The 23,061-nt window shown below is 48.6% G+C and overlaps 1 protein-coding gene across 2 annotated transcripts in view; it reads left to right on the forward strand.

Moving 5' to 3' along the window:
- The window catches only part of SLC6A9 (solute carrier family 6 member 9), a 108,904-nt gene that overhangs the window by 14,555 nt on the left and 71,288 nt on the right, over nucleotides 1-23,061 (forward strand). For both annotated transcript variants that reach the window (XM_078867605.1, XM_078867607.1), the window contains exon 2: nucleotides 2,064-2,204. In XM_078867605.1, coding sequence (XP_078723731.1) covers nucleotides 2,172-2,204 — 33 coding nt within the window. In that variant the 5' untranslated portion in view covers nucleotides 2,064-2,171. The remainder of the gene's footprint in view (nucleotides 1-2,063; nucleotides 2,205-23,061) is intronic.

Below are 23,061 nucleotides of genomic sequence, written 5' to 3' on the forward strand. Positions count from 1 at the left end.
TAGCAACCGTGATGATGATAAGAGAGAGACACGCAAACTCCACAGATATAGCAGGCGTCAGGGTCGGAATCGAACTCACGACCTCCTGTATACCAGGCGAGGTAGTTAACATCTCCTAGCCACCGCGGTGCGATATAAAAATAAAAAAGCATTATTATGAGTACTACATATTTTGACTAACTTAATTAGACTATTTCAGGAGGGTTCTGCATTGGGTGTTTGGGCAATGGAGTTCTATTTATTTATTAAGAGTGTTTCGCTTCTTGTTGGAAGAAAACCGCGGTGCCCGTAAAAAAAACAACGACGCATACGAGCGGAGAATGTGACAAAAGATTTAAAAAAACCCAACGACGCATACGAGCGGAGAATGTGACAAAAGATTTAAAAAAACATCTGCAAACATTGCGGTGCGTGCACAAACCCACTTGCTGTACTGACACCTCGGCTTCACACTCGAGTTGGAACGGAGCCGTGATTCCTGCTTCTCGACCAAACTTAACCGTGCCAATCGCACCCCCCGATTAGCACGGCTGGCTATGTACGGTGCGAAAGAAGTTCAACATTCAAACTCTGCCCCCCACCCCCACACCTTCTGGACTGGGAAATCGTCGTGTAGATCTGTGCTCTGTACAGCAATGAGGATCAAGGAAGCCTCATCACGCAAGAGCTGATCTTTTGTTCAACGTCTTATGATGCTGGTTGTAATCTCCAACGAAACGTCGTAAATATTGACGGTGTACATTACAATACAAATAGATTTTCGCTCTTCAACATTCCTCCTCCGCTGTTGTGCGATCAAACAAAGCAATTGACACATTTGCCCCGGAACGTGAGAACTTGATTTTGATTGGCTCTGTCGGGGTGGAGGGTTATGGTTTAGCAACAACAACAACAACAAAAATATGACATTGTGCACGACACGATCAACTAACCAAAAATAATTTACGAATCAGTATCGTGTCGTTTTATAAACACTGTATCGTGTTAATATATTTTCTGATGGTTCTGAGTCCATGCCTGGTGGGTCTTTACATTCATTAGGCTTCGAGTCAGACAGCCCCAGACGTTTAACCCTTGTGTAGCTACGAGATATTGCTTCGTATCTTGCTTCATGCCTTGAAGGAGATCTCTCATTCGTAAAGACGCTTGTGCCATTAAGCCTCTCGCGTATTCGCCGGTGTCTGGATGGGACTGCATCGTGCAACGATGTAATCGTCAACGGCTGATTCTCCATTTGTGATTTTTGTTTTTACTCGTTCCTATCTCGATTCATTCAATTGATGTTCGGTCATCGAGGTTAAGCCTGTCAACCGAATGACCCGGAATGTGTCCAATCTCGCGATGTCTCGGAAGCTACGCAGGCTTTGAGCCTGGATAGTGATCGCGTGGATTTGTCACCGTGCGCAAAGCGCCGAGATGTGGTAGGGCTAGCAGGGCTACACGTGCGGCGAAATCCATTGTTGTGCTGTACTGCTATGGCTCCCACATCTAGGCTGACCACCTTATCTCATATTTTTGCTTAGCGCAAGGCGCTCTATGACAGAGTTTAAGAAGCTGTAACACAAAGCGAGTGATTTAGACGGCAAGGGCAGTGTGCAAGGGCAGAGGAATGAGTGACCACAATAGCAGGCGCGTCGCGGGTCACGGAATGGCAGGGGAGGGATATGGAGGAGTGGAGGGGCGAGGGGAGGGAAGAGGATGGGAATGGGCAACGGGAGAAGAAGCGAAGCTTTGAGAGAGGAACGTTAGGAGGTTAAGAAGGGGGACTGCTGAATGCACGGGGGTGAGGTGTGATTATATCACAGCCACAAATTGTACAGAGTGTGGAGGCCCTCATTCAGCAGTGGAGTGGCACAACAGCTAACCCTTGTAAATTGCCCGTGCTAAGGTCATCAGCTGGCGATGCAGAACACCCGCGGTGGAGTTTAATTAACTGCTTGTGGGGGGAAGGGCCTCCCCCGAAGGGAGCTCTAGAGATCCCCTTCTAGAGGGGTTTTGGCCTACTCTTCCACACACAGACAAAGACATGCTAACCAAACAGCCCTCTCCTTCTGTGTCTGCAGGTACAGGGGCGCGCCTCCGCTTCGCGCCCTGTGATTGGCTGAGCCACCGGCTCGCAGCTGCCGCTCCGCCGTCGCGCCTGCTTGTGATTGGCCGTCTCTCGTGGGGGGATGGGCAGCAAGGAGGGCTCCTCACCTGTACAGGTGAGCAGCAGCAGCACCACGTGCATTGGCTTCAATGTAACACAAGCGTCGGTGGTGTGGCCTGGTTGCCAATACATTCGACGGTGGGTGAGACGAAATGAACAAGAAGCAATGCGAATGATATGGTCAACAACGAGACAGGAATTGAGCGTTTCTGGAATTCTTGAATAACGGGCCCACATTCGTGACAGTTTTGCTGTTTTCTTGGTTCTTTCGGTAAAGTCACGTAGAAGGGAAATAATAAAATAATAAAAATTAAACATAATATAAAACATTATTTTATTATGTTTTATTTGTATTATTTAATTAAACATAAAATAATATGTTTATCATGTAAAATTGTAATTATTTTATTATTTCCCTTCTAGGAAACTCTAGAGAATTAAACGTAATATAATAAAGTTATTTTATTATGTTTTATTTTTATTATTTTATTATTTCCCTTCTACGTGACTTTACCGAAAGAACCAAGAAGATGAATCCCTGCAGTCACGAAAGCTTTAAATCGAAGTTTTGCTGTTGTTTTGCTGCCTTGCCACGCTTGGAAATTGGTGTACTTATGCAATTTTAACGTATCTACTTGATTTATTTCATCAATTTATATTTAGTGATTAGCTTACCTTGACTATACTTTGCACCGCTCTTGGTTGTTTGTATTGTTCGTTGCTGTAACGTTCTGACCCGCCGCTACTGGACATCGGTGGAAAAGTAATTTCATAGCTCATCGGAATTCTCCAGGATAAATACAGATTCTGAATTCATTAAATCAATGGAGAGGGGAGTGGTGAAATGCGTGACATTTCCAGTAAAGTAGTAATAGGTTTTACCCTTTCAACTGGTACAAAAACTGACACCTTTATACAAGGCATCATGTTTGCAATAACCACAACACAAGCAGTTAAGATGCAAACAAAAAGAAACAACTCTGATAATGATAATGATATGCACTGTCCTTGAAGTCCTTGAAGTTGACTGGTCCATGATGCCTTGTATAAAGGTGTCAGTTTTTGTACCAGTTGAAAGGGTAAAAACCTATTACTATATTTTGCCACTGGTAAAGGAGATGTCTCAGTGTACATTTCCAGTAAACTAGACCAGTATGCAGCATTGGCCCAGAGTGAAACTGGTCCCCCATGCCCCCCACCCCTCAACCTTTCATAGTCCAGGACCTGTGCTCCTCCGATCCATAAACCCCTGCTTCACTAACACCGCCTGCACACGTGACACCTAAGCCACTGGGTCCCATGTTAGTCTATGGGTCACAATGCTGGACTATGTGAGTCGAGGTGCATGTGTGTAAACGTGTGATTATTGAGGATACAACGTGTTGAGTAATTTTGATCAGAATTTGATGTAAATTCACATCACACGCGTGGCTGTGATGCGTGTGCACGTGGTTGAGAAGTCCCTATACTCGCCTACAGTGGCGGCTCCTGCAAAATCTCTAAGGGGGGGCAAATGTCTGGATGATTGATAAGGATAAGGTCCACCCATGCAATAGATAAATTAACAGCTTAAGCATGTAAAGGCAACTTCACTTCTTTAATATTAATGAAAAATAAAGTGACTCTTACAATACATCTTGTTTGTTTCTATACTCACTATTAAAACAAACCACTCAAGTTTATTTTATTAAAGATTCCACTAGGTGGCGACAAATTATATTGTTGGATTTAACGTGCTTACGTATGATGACGTAGGCACGTATGATGACGTAAGCACGTTAGGGCGAGCCCTCCCGGAAGCCATAGAGAATGCATTGCAGCGCCCCCGTTCGAAAAAAAACATCTTTGAATGTAAGTCTATGGGACCACTCGGGGCGATTCTCAGCTGGAGGGAAATCGCCCAAAAAGAGGCGGTACTCCACAGAACGTAGCATGACGCTGATTGGACTATATCCAGAGGCACAGTGACGGCTAGCATGACTCTGTGGTTGAATGACATTGGTGGTGCGTCGCCCAATCGCCCTAATGAAGAAACCGCCCCTGCTCGCCTAGTGCACGTTCTAATGGACTCACAGTGTGGAAGGGGTTGTTGGTCTTCTCAACGACCCCATATACGTGCACCATAATCCGCTGCTTTGGAGGAGGTAAGAGTTGAGTGATCACACAGTCGTTTGTGAAACACCTGCACCGCGCAAGGTTGCGATGTGGCCAGGAGTTGGCAAGTACAGCAAGTGGGCTCGTTAAAGTCGTTTATGTGGATATTTAAGTGATGTCTCCTCGTGTGCACGTTGGTTTTTTTTGGTTTTCTGTGCACTCCGATTTCCTCGCACATGTTAAACCTAACCTTTAAATATACCAATGCTATCTTGTTCCCAGAGCCTTAAAACTCGTGTGCTACGAACCCATGACACTCAGCCTATTGGTGTGTAGCTACAAGATAAGAGCTGTTTTTTTATTAATTAGGTGGCAGCTTTCTTTTTTTGCAGAGTTCAGGATTTTCCTGAAAGAGTGTGTTGAGACTCTGCGAGGCCTTGCTGCCGGGCGGTGGTGGCGCTCGGCTGTAATCCACTAAATGTATGTGCGTTGAACTTCGCTTACACCATACGTAGCCAGCCGTGTTAATCAGCGGTGCAGGGGGAAGGACAACAAACTCAACACAAAAGCAGTTGTAAAGAAAATGAGTTTTCAAGCTTGAATGCACAGCTTCAGAGACTTCCTAATATTGGAAGGAAGGCCGTTCCAGACAGCCGCGGAAGGGCATCTGAAAGTGCCCGATGCGGTGACCTTCTTCGTTCGATGGCCAGCCAAAAGCCGCTGCGAGGATGACCGGAGTTCGTGTGATGGTTTACGCTCCTGGACGAGATGAGTAAGGTGTTGCAGTTCAATTTCGATTTAAAGCTTTCGTGACTGCAGGGATTCATCTTCTTGGTTCTTTCGGTAAAGTCACGTAGAAGGGAAGTAATAAAATAATAAAAAATAAAACACAATAAAATAATTCTCACGACGTTTCGGCTACAACGCAAGCAGCCGTCTGCTGCTTTTATTTTTTATTATTTTATTACTTCCCTTCTACGTGACTTTACCGAAAGAACCAAGAAGGTGTTGCAGTTCATTTGCGGCAAGCACTTTGCGTGTAATCGGCGCGACATCACGATGTATCCGTTCGGTAACCGGAAACCAATGCAGCTCAGCGAGCACTGGACAGACATGGCCGGATCTCGCAGTCCCAGTCAGGACACGTGCCAGATACATGGAGGAAAGGGTTTGTGGATCACACAAGCAGGGGCGGCCCTTGACGAGCTGCCAGCCCCAAGGACAGATCTACGCTGAGGTTTTTGGTAAACTGGGGAACACTTTGCCCCTATTTTCCATTTAATTATTTTTTTGCGTGCTTTTTTTGAACAGACGCATCATTATTCGGTCCGTCCGTCCGTCTGTCCAACCAATACATTCTCAAAAATGTTGAGAAATGAATTATAATTTATATTCCCTCTGTACGCGCACGGGAATCTTCGTTATTTTATCTGTATTTTTTGGCATTTCAACTTTTTTCCACTCGAATTTGGTGCCCCTAGGCGACCGCCCAGTTCGCCTGCATGGACTGGCCGCCGCTTGCACACAAATGCTGTGAGACTTTCTTCGCATGGGTATCGAGATAACACCATAGCCTGGCTTGCCAGGAGAAGGTGGTACAGCAACGTGCGGGCGAATATCGGTGACATCGTGGTGTTGGTATGAGCCCTGGGGATGGAACGGCGCTGGACAAATGAACGTGTTTCCTATTTGTTATTATTGTGGGATAGAGTGTTGTCCCCTCGCACCTGTGAGCTTCACCCCACGTCCATCATGAATTCCCTGAATCCAACTCAATGGATATAAAGGACTGCAGAGCTTGATAAATTGTTGGCGTTGGCTGGCAGACCGCTTGGCTGCTGCCTTCCAGATTATCTGTAGACAATACTGGATATCTTTGAAAAACAGTTTAATAGCTCATCGGATTTCTCTAGTCTAACTACATATTCATATTCTGTGGTTCCTCAGTGATTGTCAAATGCACGTTGCATTCACAACGCTACATATATACACACACAAATAAATACAACTAAACATTATTATAATTGGAATTATTATTGAATTATATAGTTTTATTTCTTGTATCCGAGATGACTGCACTGATAGAAAGAGGAAAACATGGGAATTGAGAAGACATGCAAGTTAAATACTTCATAGTGAATATAAAAATAGTACGTGGGCATCATCCCTTCTGTAGCACACGTGGCTAAAACTAAACTAAAAACTAAACTATTTTATTTACCCGGTAAAAGCCACTGAGCTATTAGCTCGTTTTCAGAAGCGACCTGGCGACAAACGACAGCTCAACGAAGTGGCTCATTGTGTGGAAATCTATAGCCTCCAAATACTCTAAACGCGTGATGTTGATTCTAAATGTGGAGGGAAAACCGGAGGACCTGGAGAAAAATCCACGCGGCCACGGGGAAAGAGAGAGGGAGAGACACGCAAACTCCCAATATGTAGCAGGCGTAAGGGTCGGGATCGAACCCACGACCTCCTGCATACCAGGCGAGGAAGTTAACATATCCTAGCCACCGCGGCGACGAGAGGAGGCGTTCATGGCCCGTAGCGAGAGACTCGGGGGCAGTAGCAGCCAACAGAGGAACCAAGCCCGAGAGTACGTCCACCACAGAGACGGAGCTATGAAATCGGCTGGTCCGCAGGAGCGGGGCGGATCGTTTCACATCACGAGCCCACGTGAAGTGATGGCAACAGAAGCTCGGGGGGAGGGGGGGGGGAGTTTCATCCAGCAGTGGATTAGATCGTGGCTGACGCTTGACGATGAGCAGGAGGATGAGAGGGGGGGGGGCTTCACCCAGCAGTGGATAGAACATGGACGACGACGATGATAATCGCAGTGGAAAAATTCGAAGACGCAGCAAGGGTCAATCAGATGCCTGTTTCCTCAACCCATCGCGACCGCCTGCGGCACACACACACAGCACACACACACAGCACACACAGCACACACACACACACAGCACACACACACACAGCACACACACAGCACACACACACACACAGCACACACACACACAGCACACACAGCACACACATCACACACAGCACACACACAGCACACACACAGCACACAGCACACACACAGCACACACACACAGCACACACACACACAGCACACACACACACAGCACACACACACAGCACACACATCACACACAGCACACACACACAGCACACACACACAGCACACACACACAGCACACACACACACATCACTTCGTCTCCCTCCGCATTCCCAATACCCTAACCTTTCTCTCCCTCCCCAAGCCATCTACCCCACCTCCCCGTCCATCCCCAAACAAATGAGACCCCCCCCCCCAACGAATCGTGCATTGAGGGGGGGGGGTGGTGGTTTGCACAAATGGCAGCACTGAAGCAGAATGGAACAGCACAGCAATCCGCGTTGATGTTGAGCGCGCACGACGGGCTCATAGCGAAGGGGGGGGGGGCGCAGGGGGGGGGGCAGTGCTTGGGCAGAGCGGCCAACGCAGATGTGTGTAGCCCCCCCCCCCCACGGGCTACGCGGGTGCAAGGGGGTGATTGTGGGGGGGGGGGGTGCAGTGAGAGGGGGGTGGGGAGGGGAAGGCGCTGAGAGGGAGGGAGTGGGGCGAAAGTACTATAGGGGTAGAGGGGGGTGCAGAGTGAGTAACGGAGAGGGAGGGGGTGGGGGGCGAATGAGAGGTAAAGAGATGTCGACACGCTCCCACCCCCAATCTCCTCCTCTTCCCCCTCCTCCTCCTCCTCGAGTCTAACCATCTCTCGCATCATCTTCAATCCTCCTCCTAGACTTGTTTCCTCTCCCCCACCACCTCCTCCTCTTAGTGTCTAACCATCGCTGTGTAATTACTAGACGTCTAATGATGCTTCAGTTCGTTAATTAAAATGGATTTTTTTTTTACCGCTCACGATTTGCGCGTCGACGTTGTGCGCATGAGCATCGATCGTTGATCACTTATGTTAATTGTATGTTTATCAGGGCTGTAGATATTGAGTATTGCGTGTACGCATGTTGGACTTCTTTCGCACCGTACCTACCCACCCGTGCCAATCGGAGGTGCGGGGGAAGGACAACGAACTAAACACAAAAACCAGTTCTAAAGAAATGAGTTTTTAACCTAGATGTCAAAGTGCATCGCTCCAGTAGCTTCCTCGTATCGGAAGGGAAGAGCGTTCCAGACGGCCGCGGGAGCGCATCTGAAAGCGCGCGGTGCGGTGACCGTCCTTGTTCGATGGCCAATCAAAAGCTGCGAGGATGACCGGAGTTCGCGTGACGGTTTATGTTCCTTGACCAGAGCAGCGAGTGATTGTGGTTCACTTGTGGCAAGCGCTTTGTGTGTGATGAGTGCGGCCGTGCCAGCCACGCTGCGCCAACCGATGCTGCCGTTTCATTCAACCGAACGGACGGAGAAAGTGGAACGATACGGATGAGACAGAATCAACGGGAAACAATACAAATGAGATTGTACAACAACAAGAACAACAAGAAAAAGCGAGATAGAAATGAATACATTCATTGATTTCTTGAATCACGTTTCGGAATGGTCACAATTAATCGAATCTCTGTGGGGGCGGTAGGAGCGGGGAACGAGTCCCTCCACCGGCTCCCCCCCTCCCAGCGCTTGGGCCCTGTGGCCTCTGGGCCCAGAAGCAGTTGCACCGCCTGCACACTCGATAGCTGCCCCGTTGATTTGCATAAGTTAATCGCGCTTAACTTGGGCCGCTTATATAACAAAGTGGAGGGGCCTATTCCAACCAAAGTGTTTCGCACAAATCGACATCATCATCATCATCGTCGCTGTCGTCATCATCTATCGTCAGCCAGGTTATATCCACTGCTGGATGAAGACCTCCCGACACCCGATGCCACCTCTTGCCACAATCCGACCCCATCTCCCCATCTCTGCAAGTGCTCCATGTGAAACGAATGTTGGTTCTGAATATAAATATATATATTTTTACGGGAATAAATAATCAGTCCAATCAGGGAGCATGCATTCCTGCCTACTTATGCGTACTTCCAGGGGAATTTATATTTGTTATGGTTAGGGTCATGGGCTAAGTTTGCGGGGAAGAGGGGGGCACGGGGGGGGGGGCAATGCCCCACCCAAACTGGGCACATTTATTAATTTATTTTCAGTAGTTCACAATTGCACCCGCGATTCCTAATTTGAGGGACAAAGCGAACCCGTGACCCCCCTATCCCCCCAAATAGAGATGTCAAACTCTCTTCTTAGGTTTTTTCCACGTCCATCGCCCACCCTTTTGGCCTCGCCCCCCCCTCCCTCCCGATACGTTCCTTTCATTGGCTAACATAGTCTGATGAGCTCCCCCCCTCCCTCTCCCTCCCCCCTCAACTCGCTTTTAAGGGATTACATCTTGAATCATTGCCTCACTTGATACAGCTAATCTGGCTGTGACGGTCCCACCTGATGACGGAGACTTGTGTTGCCTCCGAAACGTCGTGATTTTTGTTTTCATTTTATTTTACTTTCTACGTGACTTTACCGAAAAAACCTAAGAAGATGATTCCTTGCAGTCACGAAAGCTTCAAATCTATGTCAAACTCTGGCTATGCTTAGGGTTCAATTCGTAAATAAATCGAAATTGTTGAGGACAAAGTGACGACTAAGCCGATGGTATGAAAAAAGTTCACCAATACTGAAAGAAGACCGAGCGACTGCGTCACAAATAACTTTGAGAAGTGGCCTCCAAAGTTATGTTTCAGATGACAACGCAATGGGTATACGGTACCCTTCCATGCAACACGTTACTTTAGCTACTATACAAACAAACACAATCCAAGGTCGTGGCACCAATGCGGGGCTTAACTTCTCACTGGATGTTCTCCGGGTAGCTCGTATACGGGAGGAGGCGCGTGTCTCGTGGGCAGGCACAGCTGGAGCAAGGCGCATACTGGACGTGGTGTGCCGGGCGCGAGAACGTTTCTCTGGGTCGCTGATCCATAGAGATCCGGATGAAATTGAAGCCTGGACTTGTATATATTTCGAGGGTGGAGCAATATTTGTGAATTTACTTCCTAGAGAGAACAAACATTCAAGGGAAAGACGTATCATGTGACACGGACATCTGAGCAAATGAACACGGAGCTCAATTTACGTTCTTCCAAGTGTCGATTTTCGTCTCGACCTAAGTCTGTGGGTCTCTATGTGAGTCTTTGGTTCTATGTGTAAGTATCTAAGTCTGTGGTTCGCTATGTAAGTCATCGATTTTATATGTAAGTCGGTGGTTTTCTGTGTAAATATGGCAGTCTCTAAGTCGATGGTTCACACGCCGGAAAAACTATATTTATCCATCATGGCCAGCAGCTTAGTCGTACTAATCGGGTACTAGAGGGCGGAATATTTTTTGAACCCGGCAACAAAGCCGTGTTTCTATTTTTAGCGCACTCAGGCATAAATGTGAAGGGTGACCCTAAGTATATGTTGCATCACTCTTGAATGACGCTACGGTGAATGTGTGTTGATGTGTGGACTACCGGAGGCCCTGGGGGGACAGGCGTCTACGATGTCTCCTGGCCAAATCCTATTTGGCGGTGCCAGGAGACTGAAACCTTACCCTCGGGACTCCTCCAGAAACAACAAGAAGCCACTACGGATGGCCACGTGGAATGTTCTAACGCTCATTGCGGAGGAGAGGCTGCCACTCCTATGTCGGGAGCTGGACTGGATCTCTGTGGTATTTAGGAGGTCCGGTCGATCGGCTCTGGCTCCTGCCACAATGAGGGGTGGACAGTCCTCTACTCGGAGCAGGAGACTGCCAAACAACAGGGAGTGGCTCTTCTGAACAACAGAATTAAGGGGGCGTGGGAGCGTGGCGGTGAGGTGTGGGAAGCTGTAAGCCCCAGGCTACTTTGGACTCGCCTTCCCACCAACCAGAGGCGAGGTGTGGTTGTTGTGGTTACTTATGCCCTCACCAAAGACGAAAATCCGTGGAGGGATGCAGGCAAGGCCAATGAGTCAGATGCCTTCTATGACCTCCTGTCACAGGAGCTGGCTAAAGTGGCCCTTCGAGATAGAATCATCTTGTTGGGTGACTTCAATGCCCAGGTTGGTCATGATGCTAGCACCTGGTCTGGAGTGATTGGAAGGCATGGGCCAGATCAGCTCAATAACAATGGTAGGAGGCTGGGAGATTTTTATGCAGCCCATGGGCTTGTAATTACCAACACATCATGGATGCATGCCGGGTCCAAGCAAGAACATCTGCTAGACTACATAGTGACGGAACAGCAGATGCGATTCCATGTCCTTGACACCAGGACCTACCATGGAGCTAATCTGCCCACTGACCATCGACTTGTCATCTGTAAGATGACGTGGACCCCCTAATGGATCATCTTCGCCGGTTAGAAACATTTAGGCTGGCCTGCCTACGATCCATCCTGGGTTTAACCAGGCTAGATTGCGTGAGGAGCTCACATATCTTTGAAAGATCTGGACAAATTCCCATCGGTGAGTTCCTCCGGTAGGCAAGGCTGCATTGGCTGAGTCATGTAGCCCGCATGCCCAGCCACCGCATGCCTAAACAGCTTTTGTTTAGCCGGATCGAGGGGGCTAAACGGGCGCGGCACGGGCTAAAGAAGAGGTGGTGCATCAGCCAGTCATCTCAGTCAGTCGATCTGTGGCACCTGGGTCTGCCCCGTGACCTCCTGCCAGCGGACCTTCGACACTTCACGTGGCCTCAGCGTGCACATGGCCTGGCACAAGCGTCGTGGTGATGTCACCGCCACTTAGTGGCGAATGGCCGCTGTTGTTGGTGTTGTTGGATTGCCAGAGGTGTTTGTGAGTTCTATTAGACCTTGAGTGAGTAAACCTCATGGTCCACCCTAAACCCGCACTAACCAATGGCAGCAGATGCGGATACCTGATGATGCACAAATGGAAAATGTTAAACTCTCCAGTAGCATGCGACTGTGGTTATCCAGAACAGACCATAACAACGTATAACGACGCAATTGCCCCGATCCACCAATACGAAGGAGACGTCGCAGCGGCGATGCACTCCGCGTTTGCCTGTCTTTGACCACCTGCGTGTGAAATTGTGGTCGTTTCTCCGCATCTACATCAGCCGTACGGACGACGACGACGAAGCGAGTAAACAGTCCCCCACCCTCGCTGCAGACACACTCATCTCATCGTCGTGGGTGTCGGCACTCCGTCTGGCTCCTTGCCGCTGTAGTTCATCAACTCCAGGTCTCCACTGAATGTGACACCTCTGGCCCCAATAGGCTATTACTCATAAGTACAAGTCATCGGTACACGTTTCTGTTTGCCTATCAATAGATTTACATCAATAGACCGATTGATCGCTGCTGGCAGATGACTTTTATTTATGAATGTCGCGATCATTGACTGTAGTAAAATGTTTAAGAATAAGTCATCTGCCTGTATTCATCAATCAGTCTATCGATGTAAGTCTATTGATCTTTATGTAAATATATGGTTCTTTGTGTAAGTGTGTCACTGCCAATGCAAGCCTATAGTGCTACGTGTAAGTCTGCCAGTATCTATGTATCTATGTGGTTATCCGTGGGTCTACGTGAAAGTATATGAGTCACTGTGCAAGTGTTGTCAGTTTCTACGGTTATATACGCGTGTGATGCCCGTAAAAGTTAGCACGAATGATATCACACGTACATTGGTTATCGAGTCTATTACAAGACACACCTCAACTGAATTGATTGTTGACACAAGTGTGGTTCCAACAACTTACACTTGAAGTTGCGGCAGCTAACTGGTTAAATGTTACGAGTGTCAGAAGACAGCGTCCAGTGGCGATGAACGTGGTGTGAGTTACGGGGAGTTGTGGAGTATGGCCTCCATATCAGCCGGGGTCTGTCTGGGTCAGAGGGAACCCTGGAAAATGTTTCATCATTCGGCACACCACATTCAGTATGAGTACTGTGCATGGTTCCCTAAATCAGGCAACGATGTAGGCCACGCGGGTATTTCAGATGATGAAAAAATAATAATTTACAAGACTATTAGCAGCACTGTCCAGAAGCACGTGCTTGGAATGACCGGACTGTGAAATTTCACTTGAGCAAAGTGCATTGGTTAAAAAATCGTGATCACAAAATCACTGTTTGCGTTCACACGAATCCTGTTGCGTGTAAATAGTGATGCACAAAAAGAATGGTGTTCGTGTGCGCGTGTGTGCGTGTGCCCCGCGGGACTTCAGATGATAAAGGCGGTTAACACGCAATGGTGACAAGGCCCTGCTGCTGTGTCCACTGAACCTACGCAGCAACCCTCCCTGTCTTTATCTCTGTCACTCGCGATCTCTAAACCCTCAAGGGCTTTGGGCACGGACCAAATAAACAACTGACGTCTCAAATTTCGATTTAAAGCTTTCGTGACTGCAGGGATTCATCTTCTTGGTTCTTTCGGTAAAGTCACGTAGAAGGGAAGTAATAAAATGATGAAAATAAAACATAATAAAATAATTCTCACGACGTTTCGGCCACAACGCAAGCAGCCGTCCTCAGGTGAAGACCAGGTCTGTCGAGAAGTCATTCACACGCTGTCTCCCCGACAGACCTGGTCTTCACCTTATATTCCGGCAGCTGTGTGCGTGCGCGCGATCGGATTTTGCGGCGGGGTGGGGGGATGTTGATTGACAACTGGGAAACAAGCCTGGGATGGATGTGCGTCTTAATTTCCGAAGCATCCTATAATCCAGAGAACGCGGTAATTATGTACGAGTGCAATGTATACGTACTTGGCCTTAAGATGGGAATAACCTCAATGGTGTCAACGAATTCCTTGATTCTGCCTCTAATGTTGCGTCAAACTGACATGGGTGCAGAGCCATTTGTGCGAGATGAATTGTGACGGGCTCCTTAGGGTTGCCGCGATGTGGCGATACCACGATATATCGTACAAGCTAAGGTCCACGATAATCGTATCGTGAGAACGATGTTACAGCAATGCTACGGGCTAAAATTAAAAACACCCACAGATTACTCTTATGGAATATACTGTACATAACAATAATTGCCGCCTACACTTCTGCGAAAACTTAGCAAGACCCTTCTGAAAATGAGTCATGATACTCAGTGATGCTTTCCTGTGTAAACAATAATCCTATATTGATACCTGGCTACAAAGTAGGAACCCAGTAATTGCGTCTTGATGAAGGTTACAACTGCTAAGACAAACAACCCAGGTGACAGAAATGTAATTGGCTAATGATGCCTCGATAGGTAGCGTGAGAGCACACTGTGATTGGCTATTGATTGGCTTGCTTTGATTGGCTGCTGATGCATCTATAGGTTGTGTGTCTGCTCAATGTGATTGGATACTGATGCCTCTAAAGGCATTACTGAGAGAACAATGTGATTGGATACTGAAGCGTGTATTTGGTATGCTGATCCGTGTCTGAAAAACCTCATGACAACCAGGTTTTCCCTCAATAAAGAATATATATATGAATATATAAGTAAGCGGGCTTGGGCAGAACACGGCACTCCAAGTTGACGATGGCCGATGGTCAAAGATAGTGAAGGAGCCGCAGCCAAGAGAGGGACCGTACCCGGCAGTACGTCGACGGAGGAGATGGAGCGATGAAATCAGCTCGTGCAGTTCCGCGATCCAAGTGGATTATCAACATCGTGAGAGATGGCGACGGCTCAGGGACGCCTGCCTTCATTCCGCAGTGGATTGGTGGTGACTTTCTTTTACTCTTAGGTTTTTCGGTAAAGTCACGTAGGTAAAAAATAAATAATAATAATAAATAATAGAAATAAAATATTTCTATTATTTCTATTATTTTATATTATAAAAAAGCAATAGAATAATAATAGAAATAAAATATTTCTATTATAAATAAAATATTTCTATTATTATTTATATTTTTTATTCTTTTTTATTTTTTAGCAACGTGACTTTACCGAAAAACCTAAGAGTATGAATCCTTGCAGTCACGAAAGCTTCAAATCTAGAATTAATACTTTTTTTGTCAACAGTGCCTGAGTAACAAAGGCCAAATGAGCCCGCATCGTTTCAAGCGGCCAGCAACACACAGCACTATCGAAGTCATGGCAGATGAGAGTTATAACACGCGTCTGGAACTGAGCACGGCTATGACCGAAGCGTGGGTAAAAGGGGGGATGATGGGGAGAGGGGAATTCCCCAGTGGAGCGGTGCGAGGGGAAATGCAGACACAGCGAGTTGGCACAGAAGGGGGCACAGGTGGTGCGTCCGCCACTCATCCTCAGTCAGACAACCCGTGGCACCTGGGTTCTGTCCCGTGACCTCCTGCTGCACGCAGTTGCGAGCCTCCGACACTGCACGTGTGGCCTCAACGTGCACCTAGCCTGGCACGAGCGCCGTGGTGACGTCAGCGGCACTTTGTGGCGAATTGCGTCTGTAGTTGTTGTTGTTGGTGGTGGTTGGACACAGTACGGATGACGACGAAACAGTCGGTCTGTTTGACGGAGAGCTCAACATGGGTGATGTTAACAGGCCCCAGCCTTCAGCTATTGCCAGGAGAGTGCCGTACATTGCATCGGCTGCTGGCAATGAGACTGCGTATTGGGTTTGAAGAAAGGGCACTGGTGGGGGGGGGGGGGGGTGCGAGAGAGGGGGCTGTCATCATTGCCGTGCGTGGGTGAGCGCACCGTTGGCAACTTCTGAGTCCCAAGCTGTTCGCCGTCTGCAAGGGGAGCCGTCTCACTCGCGATCAGCAACGCACGTGACCCCCGGTGCCTCGACAATGCGCGTGCTCTTCCCCAACGTTCTAAGGACGCGCCTCCAAATGTGTGCCCGGTGTCAATAAAGTCTTAAGAAAAAAATAAGAATCGGTTTAAGCCTTCATGGCAATGAAACTGGTCTTCTTGGTTCTTTCGGTAAAGTCACGTAGAAGGGAAGTAATAAAATAATAAAAATAAAACATAATCAAATTATTCTCAGGACGTTTCTACGTGACTTTACCGAAAGAACCAAGAAGATGAATCCCTGCAGTCACGAAAGCTTTTAATCGAAATGAAACTGGTTTGAAGATGTTCAAACAGTGAATAGACACCTTTTGCCAAGGCATCACGTTTGCATTAACCACACATTAGTTGTGGTGAGCATACAAGCAAACATGCTCTGATAAGATATGCATTGTAATATGGGACCTTTCTTGCCGGTATTAAAATATAACAATAGGTTGTATCCCTTCTGGCACTAAAACAGGTGTTAAGATGTTAAGACACCAAACAGAATCACTTTTAAAGGAATCCTCTCTGCATTGACCACAATACTGGTGGTGAACATGCAAACAAAAAAGTGCTCTGATAACACTGGTCAACAAAAAAAAATTTTGGCCTGGACTTTTGCAGCTGTTTTAGATGCTGATTCCAAATCTGATCTCAGATTTGCTCTATCACATCTCATTTTTATGCTATCGGCGTACCCCATTTTAATTGATTTTACCCCAAATTAACTCTGTCACTTATGATTGCAAGTTGTTGCGAGTCAGTGACTGCTTTAGTGTTAAAATATGGTGCTGTATTTTTAGGATAGTGTGTTTATAATATCATTTTATGTAGATATCCACATTTATTTAATATTTTTCTTCTGCAGTTTTTTTTGAAAATGCAATATTTGATATCTCAAAAACCTGATGTGATCGACAAAAACTGATGCCAGATTTGGAATCAGCACCCCAAAATTACCTTAAAACCGTTTGAATACCTTATGCCAGAAAAAGTGTGTTGACCAGTGTATAATTATCATATGGCATTGTCTGTGAAACTGATTGGCCTACACCAGAGACAGCTTTCTTCATGGCCTCGTCTCACCGGTGTCAGACCACAGAACGACAAAAGGCGAACAGCACAAAGGCAATGCCAGCATTAGAACACTTATCGTTGGGGTCGAGCAGTTACGTCTATATATAGTCGCATCTAAATATAAAATCTGGTCACACACACACACACTCGCGCGCGCGCGCACACCTACCGCATTGTAAGACGCACTCACAACTGTTACTTTAAAATACTCTACAAGTGGATGAGATGAATCTACAAAAGATAAGACACGAAGACGAACCACAGATCAACGGGATAGGCAGCAGCAGCAGCAGTAGCCACACGTTTGAGCTGGCGCTACCAAACAATTTCCCAAGCTATACTCTTTGGTTCTTTTGGTAAAGTCAAATAAAACAAAACAAAATAAGATAAAACAGACTAAATAAAATCACGACGTTTCAGATGCAACACAAGCTTCCGTCATCAGGTGGAACTGCTACAGCAAAATTACTGCGTGCTTAATTTTGCTTATTTTCACCTACGTGACTTTATCGAAAGAACCAAAGAGTATGGATCATTGCAGTCACGAAAATTTCAAATCTAGAATTTCCCAAGCTCTGCGGTCCTCTGCTTGTGCTTTGCAACAGCTTTATTCGCTGAGTCGCTTTTGTTTATCGCGTGTAAGGGAACGTACCCCGAGGCGCCCTGGTGCGAAGGGTGCTCCATAAAAATTTTTTTATTAGCCTAAATGTAGCATGAGCACACCGCGTTCTTGTAGTGTGCCTTACACCGCGTAATTGAATTTAATCTGAGACGCGAGTAGATGCTCGCATTTCGAGTGTCAGCGTCGAAGTCTGATGGACGAGTCAAAGAAAGCGTCGTTAGCTTGCCACGATACATCTGCCGTCGTTTACAAGATTCAGGGGTCGAGGTGTAGTGCGAGTGGTGATTTGTGAGCATTGCCCCGTCTAGTAAATGGATCGTGATGGAAACGCGGTGTCTGTGTTAATGGCCACCTTTGGGAAATTACCTTTAAAGAGACTGATGCCTTGTACATGTACTGTATATTAGCAATTTACTATTTTATATATGTGTGCGTGTCATTTTTCTCTTTGGCAGATGAACAAAACTGCTAAACGAGGGATGTAGTATGTTGTTTTTTTTAACGCGGGCTGTGTGGTTTTGCCCCGGAGCGCCGCACGAACGTGGACTTTGGTTCGCAGAGAGATGAATTAAAACTCGTGAAAAGATAGACGTCGAACGAGAAGCACGAATGAGCGAGGGAGGAGTGTGAGAAAGAAAGAGAAAGGAAGGAAGAAGAGAGAGAGAGAGTGAGTGAGGTGAGAGCGAGGGAGAGCTGCACCGCAATCTAGGAGAGGGGTAATCGAACGGCGGCGCCGGTGAGATATGTCACGTCGAGCGATCGAACCTTGGGGATCGCTTCATGGAGAGAATGACAACCGATTGAACACGCGGCGTTCAATGGAAGCGAGAGAGAGGGAGAGAGAGAAAAAGAGAGAGTTTGGATCACACCCCCCCCCCCTTCACAATCTGACCTCTCTACCCCCTGCCCCCACCTCCCCCCTCCGACTCTTTCCCTGGAACCTGTCCATCTGTGAATAATCATTAACGGGCGAATGCACAGACACGCCGAGTTTGTCGACAGCTGCGGGAACCGCGGAGTTCGGGTCCAGGCTGGGGTGGAAATCGTGAATCGAGGCATGTTTCCCCCCCCCCCTCAGCTCCTGCTGCGTGTGTTTTGCCAGTGATTGTACGGTCACTGTGGTGTGCTTTCAAATGTTTGTCGCGTTTTAATTTCGCTCGCTGCTCCTCCACCGTGGGTCGCGTAAGTTCATCTTACGGTAAATAATCACAGCTCTTGTGCGGCGCGCTTGACCGCGCGGATCGCGACTATTTGATTAATTCAATTGAAATAGTTTTGGCGGGAAATTGATTGTCACATTGCTCACGTTGAACATGGGAAATCCATCGTGGTATGAATCTAAAATATATCACCATCATCATCAACGGCCATGATCAACCCAATGGGCCATGGAGGTGGAAAATAATAAATCAGCTTGCTTGCAGGTGCTCCATGGATTGTTGCATCAATCAAAGACAAAGACCCCCCCCCTCCCCGTGTAGTCTTCACGGACTGCTGGGGCAAGTGCTGTTTAGCGAGCACCTCTGAAGGCCGGAACGGCACACGAGGGGGAGGTGGAGGGGGAGCGGTGGTGCAGTGGTTAACGCGCTGCGCTACGAACCCGACGATCCGAGTTTGGTTCCTGCTCACGGCCAACACCGGTGATGATTATCGGAACCAGTTCTGGGCCTTCCCTTGGTCGGTTCAGCCTCAAATGAGTACCCGGTGCAACGTGTAAACACCGCCACGAGGGAGACAAACGCGGCCGGGCGTGGTGCTGGTCACTCACCTCTGCATTGGCCTTCATAGGTGCTCGCTAACAGCGCTTGCCCCAACAGTCTGTTCAAGGCAATACGGGGGATCTTTGTCTTTGTTGTATCTATCCAGCAGCGGATCGATCACGACTCGTAATGATGGTGCAGTAACAGCAGCAACTCTAGCCATAACTGTAGCAGGAACAGCAGCAGTGGTAACAGCAGCGGTTACTCTTGATGGTCAGGATCCCGGCTGCCGAAATGCAGAGTGCCTTCCAGCGAAGACGACGCACCACTCGCATCTGCGCGGATATCAGGTCATTTGATTGAACGATTGATTTATTTTATCTGCATGTTGAACTTTTTCGCATCGTACGTAGCCAACCGTGCCGATCGGAGGTGCGGGGTAAAAACAACAAACGAAACACAGAACGCAGTTCTAAAGAAATGAGTTTTCAATTTAGATGTAAAAGTGCACAGCTCCCGGTGGCATCCTAATATCGGAGGGAAGAGCATTCCAGACAGCCGCAAGAGCGCATCTGAAAGTGCCGCGATGTGGTGACCGCCGTCTTTGCTCAATGGCCAGCCAAAACCCGCTGCGAGGATGACCCGAATTCGCGCGATGGTTTATGCTCCTTGACGAGCATAAACCGTCACGCAAGGTATTGTGGTTTAATTTGGCAAGAACGTTGCGTGTAATTAATGCGACCTTTACAACGTGTTCGTTCGGCAAGCGGAAGCCAGTGCAGCTCGGCGAGCACTGGACGGACACGGTCGGTCCTTGGCGCCCAGCCAGACAGCAACCTGCTCATTTGCCGAATTGCAGCGGCGTTGCGCTCAGACTCAACCGCTGAGCCCGATCAGCGGACGCAGCCTTCGAACGATGTGTGCGGCGTCATCGCGCGCCGTGCATCGCCCTGTTAAGGTCACACACAGAGTGTTGCTATTGACGAGTGTGTTAAATTTCTAATTTCAATGCGTGCTTGGGCACCGCTGTCGACGCAGCAGCATCATCATCATTTCCAGCACCTTCGATTAGCACGGTTGGCTACGTTCGGTGCGAAATAAGTCCAACATGCATCGGCATCGTTGTCATCATCGTCATCGGCATCGTCGGTGTGAGCGGGTGGTTTGTCTGAGTGATGGACTCACGGTTGCTGCTGGACCTCTGCGTGCGCCCCACAATAGGCGCGCGTTCGCCACGCGGCGATCAAACCGAATTTGAAGCCTCAAGTGCCCGGCTTGGGGAGATGGCCGTCATCCAGCGATGGATCGACCACCGCCACTCTGTGATGACAATGCCGGTGACCCAGAGTTGACCCGGCAAATGAAATGACAAACGCGCGATGTATTGCGATGGGGGTTTTGCTTCTTCTTTTTTTCTTCCGCGCAGTAAATTTTTGACCGGGGCGAGGCCATCAACTCTGCTTCACCTTAAGACGCCGGTTTAACCCCACGTGGTGCAGCCGAAACCCGTCGGTAGTAGCCCCCCCCCCCTCCGGCACCGCCCCCCCCCCACCCCCCCCCACGTCTCCTCTCCTCGACCTCGAGCAAAGCGACCACCCCTTGACTTGAGAATTTACGGCAGCGCGTGTCCGGGCTGGCGGTGGCCGCCGACCCCACGCGATGACCCTCCCTTTCATTTCCACCGTTCGCCCCTCATTCCTCTCGCACGCCACTCGGGCGGCCCACCCGTCACCGACAGCGCCTCTAAAACATCCCCGCGCCTAAATTTACACACACGGACCGCTGCCCAGAGCGGTGAAACGCAGCGTGATGGAATTTAGACGGATAAGGTTTTTATTTTACCCCCACTCCCCCACTCCCCAATTCTGGGGGGCGGTGGTGCGCTATCGGCGTCACGTGGTGCATGCATGCTCAACTTCTTTCGCACCGTACGTAGCCAACCATGCTAATCGGAGGTGCGGGGGAAGGACAACAAACGCAACAACAACAACAACAACAACCGCCATTCGCTACTAAGTGGCGGTGATGTCACTACGACGCCTGTACCAGGCTAGGTGCACGTTGAGGCCAAACGCAACACACACAAACATCCCTTGTCGAAACTCGCAGAGGAGTGCGAGAAACGGAAGTGACACATTGAACGCGTTCACCCCACGCGATTAGTGGCCAGCTGTTTCATCCTGCAGCGGGCTCTTTCGGCAAGATACACAGTGCAGTGATATCACATTGTGCTGCTCTAGCGGATGTGTTATTAATAAAACGATGTATTGTTTGCCGACGGCTCCTCTCGAGCCACGCGGTTTGTGCCAGTTGTGTTCTTCTGGCTGCCGGGTGTCGTCATACTGCACCGGCGTTGTTCGGATGACCGAGGGGAGAGAGGCCATCAGAGATGTGGAGCCGGCGACTCACGGAACCCGGGTTCGAATTCGGTTCTCGAGTGTAGCAAGTTTGATCGCCGGTTTCACACCGTAGTAGGCTTTAGCCACCTATAGTATCCACAATAGAGGTTCGTTTTTGGGTTAGTTCGCGTAAATATAAATGCGTCGTGAAATTTCGCCACCACCCGACACAGCCGATTAGTGAGGTTTGTCGCGTAAACAGAACATAGCGACAGAGTTTAAACTGAGTGGCATGTTTTTATTTCCGTGACGATCATCACTAGTTGGCTGCGTCGGGTGGTGGCGGGTTTGACGACACATTTATATTTCATGCTCTTAGCCCGACCGACCACTGACTGCACGAAATCGCACTAAATAAGATAGACACACGCATCTTGTACTGCGCGTATCTCAAATCAACCGGTACGAACAAATGGTTTCGCCAGCTGTATCGTGACCCTCCCCCCCCCCCCCAAAATCGTGACCCCGAGTCGTGGCAATTCGTCGAAATCGCTCGTAGCGAGTGAATCCGCTTCTAGCTGAGAAGTTTTCCCGCGTCCCCGCTCAGATTCACCCCCCCCCCCCCCCCCCGAGTGCAACCTCTCTCGCTCTCTCTCCCTCTTCTCCGCCTCCGTCAGTCGGCACCCGGCAGCTGCCGATGGGGGTGGACGCGGCTCTCCTACTGCTGACTTGCTCTCTTCATGGCCATCGCTTTTTTGTCGACACCCACTTCTCCCTCCCTCTCTCGCTCTCTCTCTCGATCTCTCTGAGGTCCTCATGTGCGCCGTTAAATTCCACCTCGCGCGTGGACACGCGCTGTGCGTGGCTCCTTCGGCGTGGCTATGATTGTCGAACTTCTTTCGCACCGTACGTTGCCAACTGTGCTCATCGGAGGTACGGGAGAAGGGGGCAACAAGAAACTGTGCAAGGCACCCCCACTGACGGTGGTCATTTGTTGGCCTCTGCGATATGTTTGTGTGTGTTCCATGGCCAAACTAAAGAAGTCTCTGCAGGGCTTAATTCCCCGCTGAATGTTTTCCGTGTCGCCAGTCGCATGGAATGGCTGGCACATGACGAGCAACATCAGCAATAGTACGCGCTGTGTGCCAGAACATGGGTATATGTTGATATTAATCCCCTAGCCTCTGTATCTTGATCATCAGAGTCTCATTCTGGCCAAGCCTGCTCATAATTATCCTCGTCTCGTTTCATGAGACGCTGCCGTGATGCGGTGATGGTCAGCGTACTTGTACGTGCCTTCCAAAAGTCTCCGGTTGGATCTCCGGGCGCGGCAGTTGACACGAGGAGTCAATTTCGTA

Source organism: Lampetra fluviatilis, chromosome 24 (assembly GCF_964198595.1).
Source record: "Lampetra fluviatilis chromosome 24, kcLamFluv1.1, whole genome shotgun sequence".
NCBI lineage: Eukaryota > Metazoa > Chordata > Hyperoartia > Petromyzontiformes > Petromyzontidae > Lampetra > Lampetra fluviatilis.